Source organism: Apostichopus japonicus, chromosome 21 (genome assembly GCF_037975245.1).
Source record: "Apostichopus japonicus isolate 1M-3 chromosome 21, ASM3797524v1, whole genome shotgun sequence".
Lineage (NCBI taxonomy): Eukaryota > Metazoa > Echinodermata > Holothuroidea > Aspidochirotida > Stichopodidae > Apostichopus > Apostichopus japonicus.
Window position 1 is genome coordinate 18,459,008 of NC_092581.1, and position 16,459 is coordinate 18,475,466.

The following is a 16,459-nucleotide window of genomic DNA, read 5'->3' on the forward strand; positions in this document are numbered from 1 at the left end:
GATGGCAAGTAGACTACCTTAACCTACACCCCCCCTTTTCGCCTTTCCTTTCCACCCACCTCCACCTCGCCTCATTGCTATTTAGCAAAAATTTGCAATGTGCACATTTTGATCTTTGATAAGCGTATATCCGTAAGATTTCCTATTAAACATACTTTTGTATGCCAAAGAGTCTCACAAACTAATGATCAGTACCATTCTGATTCAGAAGTGTATTCTCCTCTCCTCTTGTAAACCAACTTCCATACAACGAGTGCTTGGTGTACATACTGAATATGTGGCAGCACAAGGGGCTAATTCTTCTCCTGATTTTGGCCTCGTTCAGGATGGCTCGGATTTTGTCATCAACTTCACCTCTACACATCTAGAGGAGGATGTTCTAACTCCTTGACATCATTCCTCACATGTTCGGTAGTTGTTTCTTCAGGAGGACGTCCAATTCCGTCTCCATCTTCTCCCTGTCCTTATCCTCGTCCATGTACTTCTCCTGTACAGCAGCTGATGTGTTTCAGATATATGTTAAGGAATTTTAATACCAAATTAAGAATTTCCATTCAGCTAAATACATACTAGGGAGGGTGTGCAATTGAAACTAGGAATCATCTTCAGTCCGATTGTGTTGCCCTAGTAACAGATAACAACAATACTGGACTACGCTTGTGGATCCCGTGACTATGACTGCATTGTCCCAGGCAAACAGATATACAATATGGAAACTACAGGAAGCTATAAACATTTCAGGAAGTTTAAAAAAAAAAAAAAAAAACATTTCAGAGGTTGACTGTTTTTGTATGGTTGCTGCCACAAGTTTTCAAAGTGCAGTCATGTAGCCTATTTATGAAACAAGGAATGACAGCAAAACAGGTGCTCTGATAGAGAGCCTTTTGCAAGAATTTTTCCTGTTATGAGATGTAGGTGAACATCACCAAAGTGCTGGACTGGTAGAACACAGGACTGCTGACAGTTGGTAACTGGTTCAAACTAGTTCTAGTATTTACTTTTTTTTGCAACATATAAATCATGATTCTCAGCATGAGATACCCTTTTCCCATGTTGCACAGGCTACCTTAAACCACCTATTTTGAAATGGTCATGATATAGCGATAATCTTTTCTGCTCAATTATACTTTCTTTATACTAAATATCATTAACAAGGCAATACCAAAACACAAGACATCAATGTTCAAGGTTTATTTGAGGAAACACCGCTCATGGCTTGAAGATGGGATGCTTGGTCAATTTTACAATTTTGAAATTGAAGATATTTATACTGTCTTGTTCAACTGAGATCAATACCCGCTCTCTCCGATCCTCAAATCAGCTACTGCTCCATGTACCTAAGTGGAAGCTCAAGTCATTTGGTCAAAGATCGTTCTCTAATGCCGCTCCTACTCTTTGGAACTCACTTCCACTGCACATCAAGTCTGCACCCAACATTAACATTTTCAAAAACAGACTCAAAACTTATCTATTTTTGACTGCCTTCCCTGAGCACTAGCGCCACTGAGCATTGGTTTTCCTCTGGATATTGGCGCTATATAAATTTGCATTTATTATTATTATTAAGATTTATTAATAAAAATTTTGATTTTAGCCATTATATATATAAACAAAAGGATATCTGAAGTATTCAAAGTCAGCTCCAACAGCAACGGACATAAGTTTGTTGACACTTCTCTCTTCAAGATCCCCAAAGACGTATCCGTTGGCCTTGTCCACCACCTTCATCAGGTTAAATACACTCTCCTTATCCTGCATTCAAAGAGAAATGAAATTGCCGCTACTCTCTAATTACCTGAATTAATAATAATAAATATAAGTCATGATATGCTTCCCAGTAATCTGATGTCGCATGATGGAGAATTTCAATCTTTCTACTCTTCAGTACCTGGTTATAAACACATATATACCAGTCAGGTTCTAAATATTACAGTCATTTCAAGTCGTTCCACTGAACATGTCTTTACTTTTTGTCTTCTTTAACCTGTTCTTCTCAGTGTAGGTCTCAGTTTGTCTTTGAAGATCCTTCAAAAAGGATCGAAATTTTACTCTTGAAATACATTACAAATATTTACCTACACACGCTCTTTGCATGAGACACGAAGTTTGTGAACACATTTCTCTTGGTTATACATCAAAAAAGAGGCAGGTTCGCATTCTGATATTGAGGGTCTATTTTAAAATGGTACCAAAATTTGAAATTTCAAAATTTGCATAAATATGCAACTTTTATCATTGAAATAAGACATTTGAATTCTCTCAACAACTTATATTCATATTCAAATCGGTAGGCCAGACGACAACATTTAGGTGATAACAGAAAACAAACTGTCCATGTTTATTTCACCAACCTTGATATTCAAAGTTGAAAATGAGACCAGGCTATAATCCTGAACGACTCCAGTGATGGCTTCATTTAACTTCTTAAATTTCTTGAGGAAAGGATCATCTGCTAGGTGATCAACCAAATATGAAAGATCTAAGACTTCTGTGTAGAAGTCCAGATTGAATGCTGGAAAAGAACAGGAAAGTACATTACAGGGGAGGCAGCATAAAAAAAGTCATGGAGAGCTCATATATCATGAAAAAGATGCTTAGAACAGATGGTTTATCTTCGAATGGTAACACTGTTTACAAAACAAATACTTAAGCATATTTACAAAAATGCCATTATCGAGCATTAATAATGAGATACTGTCGACATTTTGTAGTTTGCAAAGTGCAAACTGTACAATATAATCAGCACTGCCATGCAAAAGTAGGCTATGCCTGTATTGTACATTTGCTATATAGGTGTCATAGGTGTAGGGCTTTCTGCTGATGTTTCCAAGACGACAGATTTTAATATGTACAATGGTGAAATCTATTGTGACATTAATGAACCCAACTAATAATACATTAACATTTTAGTAGATTTTGTAGTTTGCAAAGTGCAAACTGTACAATATAATCAGCACTGCCATGCAAAAGTAGGCTATGCCTGTATTGTACATTTGCTATATAGGTGTCATAGGTGTAGGGCTTTCTGCTGATGTTTCCAAGACGACAGATTTTAATATGTACAATGGTGAAATCTATTGTGACATTAATGAACCCAACTAATAATACATTAACATTTTAGTAGATGAACATGCTGCAACAAAATTACATTGGATAAAAGAATGGTTTTAAAGTACAAATATAGCATAAGTAACGTGTGCAATGAAACCAGTTTTTGATACCTAGCAGCCTAAGCCCGGAGACTAAACTTTGCAATGAAAGAAATCAATCAATTTGAATTATTGACAATATTGTTTTATAAAATGTCTGACTTTTTTTTTATATCTACTAACATAAAGTTGCAGATATAACATTTCATCCCACTGGTGCACTTTATAATCATTCATCACACAGTGCAAAGTTTTCCTACTACATGATGATAAGTTCAATTGAACTTTTGTGATTAGTTTGTATAATAGTTTTTCTTGACTGAAATCAACATTGAGATGCTGATGTTTCAATATACCAGTCTGCAATTATGAACTGAATCTAAATTATGAAATTTCAAAGGATATAATTTAAAATAAAATTTTACCAAGTTTGCCATAGCTCTCTATCAGATCAACTTTGGAAAGTACATTGACATGTGGCAGTTCCATCTGAAGCATTGTTGACAAAGACGTTAAAAGCACAGAAATAAACTTGGCTGGATCGCTGCAGTAATGTGAGTCAACAAGATGAATAGCTGCCAACTGCAAATAAATCATGGTAGAACAAATGATAACAAGAAACTTTCTCGAACAGGTTGGAATTGGTTGGAGAAAAGCGATATTAAAATACTAAATATAATAGGAAACACATTTTTTTATGATTTCAGTGTAATCTCTCAAGTCATTCCTGGACATCATACTGTACCATAGTCCATCTCATCATAAGTTTCTTGAAAAAATTTGCCAACTGTAACTTACTTTTAATATTTTTACATTACACAATCTTAACAAATTCTGTAGCAAATACATCTGTCATACTGGAAGATTCTGATTCAAATGCTACCTGGTAAAACTGACTATAACAGAAACAAAGCATAACCTATATCATTCAGTTAATCAGTGGATTGATCTCAAATTCTCAATTGTAATTTAAGTATTTCAAAATAGCAAAACATGAACACATTAAAAGATCACTTGGTAGCCAGAAAAACCTTTAAGTCTTCATTTTAAATAACACTTTTAAACTATGGAAACTGTACTTCCATGAATATTGTTTAAACAACCACTACAATCAGCATCGCAGTTGGGTCTAATCATTACCTTGAAATTCCATTTTTGTAATTCAGCAAGAATTCTCTTCACTGAATCATGATGTGTGTACAACTCCACCTGGCCAGGACAGTCAAACAGAATGTAACAGTCATTAAACTTCTCTAACTGACTTTTGAACCAATCAAGGTTTTTTTCCAGATATTCCATACAATAAATCAATCCTCCATTTGGGCCAAGCTTTAAATTTTCCATGACATCATCTAAGTTCACCAGCTCGGAGATGTCCACAGCTGCATCATATGGCAGTAGATCATTTGCTGGATCTAAATTAACTACTGCTACTTTTCTACCAATCTTGGACAGAAATTCTTGCATTCCTTTGCAGTATGTGGTCTTACCAGAGCCTGGTGGTCCAATCACTACCTGAGCGAATGCCATGACAATTTATTAGCTCACACTCACAGTAGGACCAGTTACGCGAAAAATAAAGGCAAATGGTTTTCAGCAAGATGCTACTAGATAATAAGACAAGGTTCTAATTTATAACACGAAAATTGCTATGAAACCATAACACCTGAAATAATTTTTGCGTAGTTAGTCACCATCTAATTTTACGTAAAGTTGGTAGCTGGTAGGTTCGTGGAAAAGGTTTATCGCTTTCGCGTTGCTGTTCAACCGTTCACAATGTACTGGTCGAGGTATGCTAGTCTTGGCCTTTACCGCGCTGGGAAAAAAAATTCGCGAGCCGGAAGTTTTCATCACTTGTAAACAAACCTCTTTACTCAGCACAGTAAACAATTTTCCTACGCTGCTCCTGGGAGGCCTAAAGGGGTCTAAAATTGCCTCAATTGACCCAATTTTCTCACCACATGTACTTCCATTCATGCTCTTCAACATGCAAGCCACAACAGGCCAAAAAATGTTCTCCTGCTGCTTTTTGGCACTTTTCCTGATATAGGAGAACAATCGAGCGAATGGATATAGACTCTAATAGGAGTATGCCACCTTACTACTAGTATTACTGACGATAATAGCTTAGCGTGAGTTTCGATCTCAAGTTCTACGAAAGTGAACACACCGCCAACAGAATCTCCACAAAAATGCATATTAGCACCATGTGAGACTGCGTTAGTACAAGTAGGCTAAATACACTGCCTTCATTTGCGATATAAATGCTAAGACTGTAGCCTAATTTAGGCCTTCCAAAATTTTCATGAATCCTGAATACTTATCCGTAGCTTTGGACCAACCTATACTAGGGATGTTACTGTAGTGTTAGGATAAAGCACAGAGCTGCCTCTGGCCTAGGTTACTATATTACTGTGATTCCATAACAAGTTAGGCCTACATTATACATACTCATAAGGTAGACCTAAGCAACAAATAACATAAGTCCTCCCAAGTTTTTGTTTAACTCTTGATGTGAAGTGCCGATAGAGGTCCTGCGGAAAATGACATTGCAGGTTTACCTATTTAGTGAGTGCCAAATTTAAGTTAAAAGAAATTTGCATAAAATCAAGGCTGTGGCTATTCTTACGACCAGGAGTAACAGATAATTATAAATTATTCTTACGACATCGGCGAATTTCCGGTTACGCATGCACAGTAAAGTAAATAAAGCAACTGCGCATGCGTAACGGGAAATTATTGTTACTCCTGGTCATAAAAATAGCCCCTTTGTAAAATCAAATGGTTTATGTAGGTCCTAGCAGAGTGTTACTAAATGAATGGCAATTGCATTACACATATTGAATGACAATATGTTGTACACACTAAAAAATTGCGTTGACTAAAACGAATGACAGCACAGACATTTGCTTCAACCGGATATCACAGTTCAGACTTCGTGGGTATATTAAAGCCACACAAATCGAGTGGACGCGAAGTGCGTGGCTTACAGATCTAGTAAAGTACGGACAAGATACAAACGCACCTTATAGTAAGCAAAATTTCAGGAAGAGTCCTTATACTACTCTTTGTACATCAATTTAGTTTAATAGTACGATATCATAGCATTTTCCACCCAAATTAATCGTGGATATATCAGTTTCAAACATACCAATTAGCCAGCACCCAACAATTACTTCAGTTATCTTTCTATATAAATCTACAGAGGTAAATGTCAGAAGCACAGCACTCAAGCGCATTCACACACAAAAACTTTCCCTGTGGTTTTTGTAAATTACACCAAAACCCTGCAACCACGTAACATGCGATTTTCCTCAAATCATTTTTGCGCAGAAAACCAATAACCGCAATGACTCTACTCCGTTAATCATTCTATCTCTTATCACCACCATCCTTCGTTGTCATTCGCTGTCATTCGCGAATGATAATTAACCCTGTACAAAGTCAATTGTCATTCGCTGTCATTCGTTTTAGTTTGTCCTGGCCTGGCATGTGTTAGCAGATTCCAATACATACTTGGTTGGCCAGTTTATTACTAATACTGTAGATACAAAAGTCAAGTTGTTGTTTGTAGCTAGCCTAGGCTATATACAAAGAAATGTGAATCTTGAAAAAATCAATGTTTTTTATTCCTTCTATATATCAAATTTTATTTTTTGTGTGAAATTGCTGCAAATTAAAAGAAATCTGTGAGATATTTTAACGCGTAACACCATGCATCAGTGTTTAAGGCCCCTCTCCGTGTGATTCTGTATCACAGTGTCACTTAAGAGGTATGCGATATAATATCAAAAAAGGGACTTTGAAGTTAAGCAAAACAAATAGCACTTCTTGGTACCAAAATTCAGTGAACAATTTCTTGTTAACTTCATGTCACTTGCTCATATAGTTTGTCACAAAATCATCATTACCATGCAAATAACTTTACTTAGAACTTAAATATTCAAAGTATGCTTACACATTAATTTGTGTCAAAGTTTGCAACTGTGCATTAGGGACACTTGCAGCCACACTTGTCCCTTCTCACATGTTATCTAAGTACCATTTCAGAGCTGAACAATTTTGTAAAACTTGCATCAATCAACCATTATTCATATCCTTCCCATCTACAATAATCTAATGTCTTCAATTTCAGGACAATTTGACTCAAAGCAACCAACAGCACCATGTCACCTGTAGATACTGCTGTCCAAAATTGGCTTTCAAGCAGAAATATAAATGTCCTCCCAGAGTGGATCCAGGCATGTCTGGAGTGGATTCATAATGAATATCAGGTAGATGTTTCTTTATTCACAATTACAATCAACAAACAAAGATTGACTAGCGACTCGCGAGTATTTTGTGTTTTGGCTCAACTTTCTCTAATTGCTACATTTATTTTGACAAAATGGCATTTATATCTCCTGTAATACTGTCCTATCATTATTACAAATTTTACAATCAACGAACAAAGATTGACTAGCAACTTGCAAGTATTATGGATTTTTGCTCAACTTTCTGTAATTGCAACATTTACTCTGACAAAATGGCATTTCAATCTCCTCTTATACCCTCCTATCTTATTCACAATTGCAATCAACAAACATCAATTGATTAGCTTGTACTTTTTTTCCCTCAATTTTCTGTAATTGTTACATTTACTTTGACTAAATGACATTAAAATCTCTTGTAATACTGTCCTATCTTGATTCACAACTACAATCAACAAACATTGATTGATCAGCTTGAGTTATGTGTTTGCCAGGATTTTTTATTTATTTTTTATTTCCATCAGTTGCTAATGTCTCCTTTCAGAAAACTTTCTTTTTCCATCAGTCGTTAAAATTCTCTTCTCAGTAACAGTTGATTTTGCTGGTAAGCATTAAACTTTTGGTGTATGTATCACAGAGATAATATGGACACACGTAACAATGATCCACTAATTTCTTCTTTTCTTGCAGGGACAAGATTTACCGGGGGATCAACTAAAAGACATGGTCTATGAGCAGTGGTTGGACTCAGACTTGACCGAAATTGCTACTCCAAGCTTACCTCAAGGACTTGCACAGCAAGAGAAAATTACCATCCAGGGCTCTTTTACACTTCAGGTTGGAAATAATTAAGTTACCAACCTGAAATATGAGGATTATTAATAGGTCACAATATTGCCTGAAAACTGGCAAAAAGTTTCTCTGAGCTTTTCAAAATCTGTTTATTCCATTTTCTCTTTCCCTTTGTTTTGTCATGGTTTCGATATAAAGTTCTTGCACAAATGAAAATAGAAAACTTGCTCTTCTGAATGGTCCTACTTTTAATCTATTTATATTTAATGTTATTTTCTGGCTTGGTAATGGTATCTTTTTTCTTTCTTTTTCAAGTTTCTATTTTTGATCACATAAATGAGGTAAATTGAATTGAATTAACAAGAAATAAAGATTGTGTTTTAAATCTCATATTACCTTTTTTATTAAAAGTCAAACTTCTTAAGAGGAGAAAGTTCTCTATATATCATTTTGTAATTGTTGATTTCTTTCATACGTATTATGATACAGTAATATAACTTATACAGTTGCACATTAGGATGTGAATCAGGTGTTCTAGCAGTCAAATAAATTCATTGAAACAGTCTGTGGGAATATCTTGGCTTCATTGATGTTAATGTTTCTCCCCCTTTAAGTAATTATTTTTGGTTACATTCTTGATTTTTCCTTCCATCAAACCCTTTAATCTCATACTTGATGGACCACACACATATCTTACAGCCATCTATCTATCCATCCATCCATTCATGAACATATTCTGTGTTTCTTTTCTTAATCGTCCAGATCAATAGCTTCCAAGATGTCGGGAGCTCTGCTTATTCTCAGCTCATCAAGATCAAAGGCAAAGAGAATGAGAATGTTGCAGTATCTGCCACACAAGCAACTCAGAACAGGGTAAGGACTTGTTGTTATATCGTGAATTAAATAATGAGTACATATTCATCTCAAACATGAATATTCAATAAGTAAAACATGTCTTTTTATATGGGACTTGTGCAAAATGCATTTTGTTGTGTGAAGAAATGCAATTAAGGATGTTCAAACATGGCCATGGAGCTATGACCGCGTACCATTTGTGTTGGTTACATTTTCATTCTGGAAATCTGCTCCACAGGAACTCTACAGTACATATGAAACAGGACTGCCTTTTGCAGTGTTGTGTTCAGATTAATCTATTTGCTCGTACACAAGGTAGCTCAGAAAAGGACAGAGTTAACATAGTGGTCTTCATGTCTTCGTACATCTTGCAAGTGTTATTCTTTGTATCCAATTTTTGTCAAAACGATTCCGTTAATCCAGCCATTGTTCTGTACAATGGTGATACTTTGTGTTTTCATTTTGTGTACAGTTTGAGCCCAAGCCAAATCGGATGTTAATGATGGAGATAACAGATGGTCACCAAACGATTCAAGCCATGGAATATCAAAGTATACCAGCCTTGACCCCTGACACCCCTCCTGGTACAAAGGTAAGTTCAAAAGACTTCTTTCCGTGGGGAAATGTTTACTTGTAAGTCGAAAAGGAACTTTTGATGATATTATGTTGGCATTCTATCGTTATATGAGTTGCTCATGAATTGAGGATTATAATTTGTAACATTATCCGAAGAGCAAACAAACGCTGACCCCCTCCCTCCCTCCCTCCCTCCCTTCCTCCAGCTATCTCTTTACCCTCAGGTTATGCAATTTATGCGATGAAAACATTGGAGTGAGTTTGTATTTGTAGAGCATCTTATAACTTACCTAAGAAATCTTTCCATCATTATTTTCTCTTTGGTCTGTTGTCAGATACTAATTCAGGGAACTATTACGTGTCGGTTGGGAGTCTTAACACTTACATCTAGGCATGTCAAGATCCTTGGAGGGGAAGTCGAAACTCTTATAGAAGAAAATAATCAAGAGAAACTGCTGGCTAGACTTTTGTGAGTATGGATAAATCTGCAACAGCCCAATTTAAAAGTCACATTATGCCTCCTATTATTAGTGTTTTGGACTGATAGATACCCATTATGCACAGCCCTCTTCACTTTTACGTCGCTTGATTCCTTTCACTGTTGTTGTTTTCAATCATAATAATAGTAATAATAATATATATACGACGTACGTATATGGCACTTCACATAACAGAATACCTCAAAGCACTTTACATGAGACCATAGTAAATTGTTAAGAAGTACGAGTATAATATACATACAAGGGAATAAAGTAGTCAAAGCATTATCAGAAAATAAATAAAAGCAAATCAATCAATGAAACCGATAAATCAATCAATAAATTATTGAAAATATTATACACAAGGTTTAGACAAATAAAAACAAGATCAGTCATTAAAGTACATGATAAAAAAATAAGGAGTTTGAAGTTGGGAAAATACTGGTTATTAATGCAACTGTAGTTTGCTGAAGCTAATCTTTAAGAGAGAACTGACCAGGAGTTCATCAACAGGAAGGAAAACTTTGGTTAGAAACTGGATCGGAACTGGTTATTTCAGGAATACAAGTCCTATATGAACTGGGGTATTTCGTCTGTTTATCTTTTAAGGACTAGTTAATCTGGTTGTTATTTCGACAGAGGAACTTCCCTGGATGACCTCCCTCAACAGTCGGTTCGTCGTCAGGCTGTCGATGACAGGACGACTGGTGGACCTAGTAACCAAGGAACATCTCGGCCTGAGCAAAGTTACGATAATAAGTACAGCACATCTGCACAAAACAGCGATCAGCAGAAGAGTTCACAAATGCAGTCGAGCAGTTCGTACCAAATCAGTAATCAAGGATTCCCTGATAGCGTCCCGCAATCAGCTGGCAATCAAAGACAATCAACTATGAGTCATCAGTCGAGAAGTAGTCAGTGGCAATCGAGCAGTTCACACCACGCCAGTAATCGAGTTGTCGGGGATATAAATATCCAGCAATCAACAGGAAGTCAAAGACATTCTACTATGAGTCATCAATCGAGAAGTAATCAAATGCAATCAGGCAGTTTTCAAAATTCAGGGAAACAGCTGACCAAACACTCTGACTCACTGGAGACCAGCTCAGGGTGGGTGAAAGCTCCAAGCAAAGAAGAAGTGAAATTTGAAGATGACTTGGATGCAATTGATGAAGACATTCTCAGAGAATTTGAAGAAGCACAATACCAGGAAATGTCAAAGGGTACAGAGGATCTGAAGAAGGTAAAAAGTTTTTAATTCTGATGGAATCAGTCAAAGCAGTACGTTCTTTGAGATAGGAGAGTAAAACTTTTGGGAAAACCTTACAAGTAGGAGTTAGGACATTTTGGAAATTCTCAATGCTGTTTACATCTCATTATGAAAGTAATAATAAGTCAAACCCTGTGTTGTAAATGTGGAGAGAAAACCAAATTTGGAAGAAACTGTCTTACTCATATAGGGTCCTTGATGGGGACTTAAGTGTCCCTCCTGATCCTTTTTTTCTACTAAACTAAACTACTTGTTTCAAATGCGACTGGTTAGTATCAGTAAATGACTGTGATGAATTAATTTGACAAGATGGCTAGGAAATTTGTTACTTTTATGATGGAAGGGATTAAGTGAAACATTGAAGTTATTTCTTTTCTTTCTCTTGTGTTTTCTTGTCAGTCAAAGCCTCTTCCTGATTGGCCTAGTGATAAAGATTGTCAGTCAAAGCCTCCTCCTGATTGGCCTATTGATGAAGATTGTCAGTCAAAGCCTCCTCCTGATTGGCCTAGTGATGAAGATACAGATGAGGAGATGCTTGCTGCTATGATTGATAAACTAGAAGAACAAATCAAAGCCAGAGACAAAGAACCTAAGAGAGCGAATAAAGTCAAAGACTCCTCCTCAAAGGGTCCTCACAAAACCCAAGCAGAGCTAAAGATATCTAAGAAAAATAAGGTTAATGCTTTATCATCCACTGCTGTAAAATCAAAGACAAGCTCTACACAAAAGCAGACCAGTCTCAGTGGCTTTCTCCAGCCGAGACAGAGCAAAGATAATCCATCAGCACAAAGCTCTGAAATTCCCGTAAATAACCATGGCAATACACAGTCGGGCAAATTGTCCTTGAAGCGAGGAGGCACATCTCAGTTTGTAAAGGCTAAACAAATCCAACCAACTGAAGATAGAACTTTACCTTTTGCATCAAAGGAAGCAATTTTCAAGAAGGAAATTGACACTTCTTCGGACAGTGAGGCCCTGCAAGGCGATGCTAGGAAGGAAGAGAGGACCAGGGTTCAAATAACTACTGAACCAGCGATGAAGTTCTCTTCTCCGCAAAGAACAGCCATACGTCCTCTCTCTGTAGCCTCGACCCATCATCCTAAGGTTGCCATAGCTACGAGGATCTCCAAAGAAGACTGTTCAGAAATGGCTGCTAAAAGGAGGCGGCTAAGTTCTGGGAAAGGTAGAATCATTTCAATAGTTCTCGTCAGTAAAATTCCTAGAATCAAGACAAGATTTTATGCTTTATTGAGTGCAAAGTTTGTTAAGATGCTTGAAACTTTCAAATCTGTCTGAGTTGCCTCTCTGGTGTGTTAATGGGAAGATGGAGCTACTGACATACTGTAAATATTGTGCTATTTCTGTTTCAATGATACCAGTTGTAGATGTTTCGCCTGGTTGTCAATTTCGTTGCTTACCATGATGATGGCTTTAGCATGTGTTTGTCATGGTGTGATGATACTAGATTTAAATGTGATACTTCCAGATGGAACTTTTGGATAAGCTGTGCACTTTGTGATAGGATGCCCAATATTGAGTTTGAGAAGCCTAGTGCCTTCTTTAGCAAATTATGGTCATTTGTTTCAGACCAACAGAGGTGAAAATGTGAAAATCGCAAGAACTGAAACTTGCAAATATGCACACATATTTGATTTGTGTGAATGGCAACATAGCCCTTCCAAACATGAGTAAATGTTATCATGAAAATAATCATCAGGGTGAACACTTTTCCGATAAAGAAAAAGGTGCTCCGAGTCCTTGGCAATCTGAAAAGTTACTTTAGCTGTCCAACGACATATCTTGTTGCAATGATTGATTGGATCAACCTGTAAATCATCCCTTGAATAAAAATGTTTTGTTTCAGATTCTACTCAAGAGGTGCCATTTACATACCTGGCTGAGATGATGGATAGTATCAGAGCCAATCAACAACCAGTGACATTTGTCATCAGGGTAAGATATATCCAAAACATATTTTAATATATATATCTGTATGTCAAGGGTTACCAAACATCCAGCTCCCTGGATAACACCTGTTCTTTCTTTGCGAGGGGGTTGTGAGGTTGTAACCTCCCCCTCGTAACCCACCCCCTTTTTCCACTTTTTAACCACAAAACATTACAAGTAGTTGTGAGCAGAACTTACATTGTAGACCTAAATGAGTGGCCTAATTTATGACCTAAATTTACCTTAGAATGCACCGTTCCACATCTAAATCCCCCCCCCCCCATGCGACTCCAGTACCATGAGCGACCCCAGAACCATACCCCCTCCTTTTGAAAGCCTGGATCCACCAAGCCTGTTTTCCACGTGGGCAACACCTATATTCAGTATCAGACATCCCCTCAGGATGTAATGTGATTCTGATTATCCAGGAACTTCACAGCCAATTTTTTAGCTGATTTAGCTTTGACACTGGACAAGTTCTGAAATTGTTATCTTTCTGTGCATATGGTCTAATTTTTTTTTTTATCACAGGCTTTTATCATGACCTTGCTCTCTGCACTTGGTAAGAGGAATGATTGTTGGAGCTTACAGGTGAGACTCAACGATGGCTCAGGTTCTCTGGATGCTGTCCTTTCTGACCAGGTTTGTATATCTTAGAAGTATTGATAGTAATCTGTCATTGACTAAAGATATAGTTTGCTTTATTAAATAGTATTGATAATAAATAGCAAAAAAATTGAATTTACTTAAAACTAGGCTACATAGTTTCACCTAAAAATGCATAACTAGACACTAGAAAAACCAAATTATGCAAAATGTTGCTAAAAGTATTTGATTTGTAAAGCATTATAGCATTAAAGCATATGGGTTAATACCGAAACAAACAATGTTTCATTTGGCTTCAGTTGTTATTCCTCTTGACAACCACTAATGTTCTTTCTATTATTTCATAAGACAAAACTTAAAACCTTCATATTTGCTAGACAGTGATGCTCTTTGTATGTTTGAATGTCTTTTGCATATCAATGGTATACATATTGTTTGTTCTTTTTTGCCTGCTCTCAGGTTCTTCAATCTCTGATTGGTTATACAGTGACCGAGATGAAAGTAAGTGACAAAATTCCTTTAATGTCAATTCATTTAGCACCAATGTTCCTCACTTAGCACCAAATTGTTAAATAGCAAATTAGACAATAAATCCAGTTTATCTTAAGCAGATCAGACCAGGCAGAGGGACCGAATTTTCCTTGGAAAGAGACAAGAGTGAAATCTTTGTTTAGCTGTCAATTGACTAAAATTCTCAGCTGTTGTCACGTGCATCCATAAATTTGGAATAACATTTTACTATAAAGGTTTATGTTTAATATTTTTTAATAATTAAGATCTCTGCCACAAGATATTTGATCCGAATGTTAACTTTACGGAAAATTAGTGGGAGGATTTTCTTAAGAATTGTTTGTTATTTTGTCCACTCGAGCAATCTTATCAATGTTATGACAGCGGTCATTTTTCTCTTTATTCGACAGCAAATGCGATTATCCGTGAAGAATGAGCAGGATAAGGCAGCAGTAGAAATTAAACAGAAAACTGTAAGTCACAAGAGAAATTTATTTCCAAACAATTCTACATGCTTTTGTTTAAAATTACTTAAATAAATGGTTTTTGTCGTGTAGTCAGGGGAATAAATAAGTAAAAGACAAGTAGACCGAACACAGCAGTAACGTAAATCCAACCCCTTGTATAATTCCACATGCAGACTTTATATACGTGTTAAATACCAAACAGTTACGTAATCAATTATAACAAAACAACTGAAGTAAAACACATTTGCGTAAATGCCAACGGAAACAGGTGTAGGGAGTAGAAGTATAGTTAAGCAAATAACAATAAGATGTCACAGTTTTCTTGTATTTCCCCACCTTTTTTATTTGGCTCTCTCTTCTAATACCATAACAAATCAATCAAATATTACTTTTTTGGTAGAACCCCCCCACCCATTTCCTTTGGCTGAAAACCAATTGAAAGAAGGGGATTTAGAAGCTACACTAGTTCTACTAGATCTGTCATCTTCGGTTCCTCATTATTCTCATACTCCTTTTAGACAATGTTAGCCAGGGCTCGTGCAAATTACAGGGTCCCCCTCATTTGTCCCCCTTGTACATGTTGTAGCCACGGTTGGGGTTTGGGTGGGGGAGGGGAGAGGTTGGTATGATTATGATGGAATGTCTAAATGAGCCATTATGCAGACAGTAAACTGGTTGTTCTCGAGACAAATTTTGATTATTACAGCAACCGAGTTAGTCAATTAATCATTAGAAACTTTGACTCATGAAATTTAACCCAGGTTATTTGGTCTATTTCTGTCTTCTTATGTGTGCAGGCTCTTGAGAGGTGCCGTCGAAGATTGATTGATCTTTGTGAAATCATGACAATCAGGGTCAATCCTGGAGAAGAAATGCCTGCTGTGATTCAGATTAGAAGGGTTGAGCAGAGAGATTGCCAGCAGATGAAGCAATGTCTTCTTCCTTAATACAACTGACGAAGAACTTCTTATAGACATACGCCCTTGTATCAAATATGAATATAACTTCATGTAGATATTGTAACTAAGCTGTTATGGAATGCCAATAATGCCAATATTTTTAAGATCATCAGGCTTGGTACATGCAGCACCAGGGATGGAACCTGGGAAGGAGGGGGAGGGGGGGAGTGATAAAGTATAAAACTTTCCATTGAAAAAATCCAAACAGTTTTTGGTTTTAGTAGGATGTTTTATTCCTATCTATTCTTCTTGTGTAGGAATTGTCAAAACTTTGGGAAAGAGTAGCACGAAGATAGCTCAAGTTTGATTCTTAACATTTGGAGCAAAATGGAAGTTCCTTGATTGGTTAAATTCTGATCATCATGCCAAAGTTAATTACAATGAGGGAAATATTGGAGGGAGGGTGACGACTGAAAAGCTAACACCTGATACTATATGAATTTCCGTATAAAAAGTGTAGATTTAACCGGAAAATGGGAGGTAAGTTTTAAACTCTTTCTCCTATTGCAAAAGTAATATCTACTTTGTTTGTAATTGGGTTTGTTTGTTGTTGGTAAAGACTTCTTGACGAATTTAAAATATATAAAACAATGGACACA

General features: G+C 36.5%; 2 protein-coding genes across 7 annotated transcripts; one reads left to right on the forward strand and one right to left on the reverse strand.

Moving 5' to 3' along the window:
- Positions 1-30: 30 nt before the first annotated feature.
- LOC139963276 (GPN-loop GTPase 2-like) lies at positions 31-4,964 on the reverse strand. The gene is made up of 5 exons (XM_071963932.1): positions 4,290-4,964; positions 3,575-3,731; positions 2,352-2,512; positions 1,620-1,752; positions 31-501 (listed from the first exon to the last, which is right to left on the reverse strand). Exons 1-5 carry the CDS (start codon positions 4,677-4,679, stop codon positions 401-403), a joined length of 942 nt encoding a protein of 313 aa, XP_071820033.1. The 5' UTR covers positions 4,680-4,964; the 3' UTR covers positions 31-400.
- Positions 4,965-5,226: 262 nt separating this feature from the next.
- LOC139963272 (uncharacterized) lies at positions 5,227-16,457 on the forward strand. Of its 6 annotated transcripts, none has more exons than XM_071963921.1 (13): positions 5,227-5,358; positions 7,285-7,423; positions 8,090-8,236; positions 8,954-9,064; positions 9,519-9,638; positions 9,958-10,091; positions 10,741-11,344; positions 11,771-12,554; positions 13,236-13,324; positions 13,850-13,960; positions 14,384-14,425; positions 14,845-14,907; positions 15,699-16,457. In XM_071963921.1, exons 2-13 carry the CDS (start codon positions 7,316-7,318, stop codon positions 15,846-15,848), a joined length of 2,463 nt encoding a protein of 820 aa, XP_071820022.1. In that variant the 5' UTR covers positions 5,227-5,358; positions 7,285-7,315; the 3' UTR covers positions 15,849-16,457. The 6 variants fall into 6 exon arrangements, with proteins under 6 accessions (XP_071820022.1, XP_071820024.1, XP_071820026.1 ...); XM_071963923.1 differs by having other exon boundaries at positions 5,237-5,368; XM_071963925.1 differs by having other exon boundaries at positions 5,238-5,378; positions 11,813-12,554.
- The last annotated feature ends 2 nt before the right edge of the window (positions 16,458-16,459 follow it).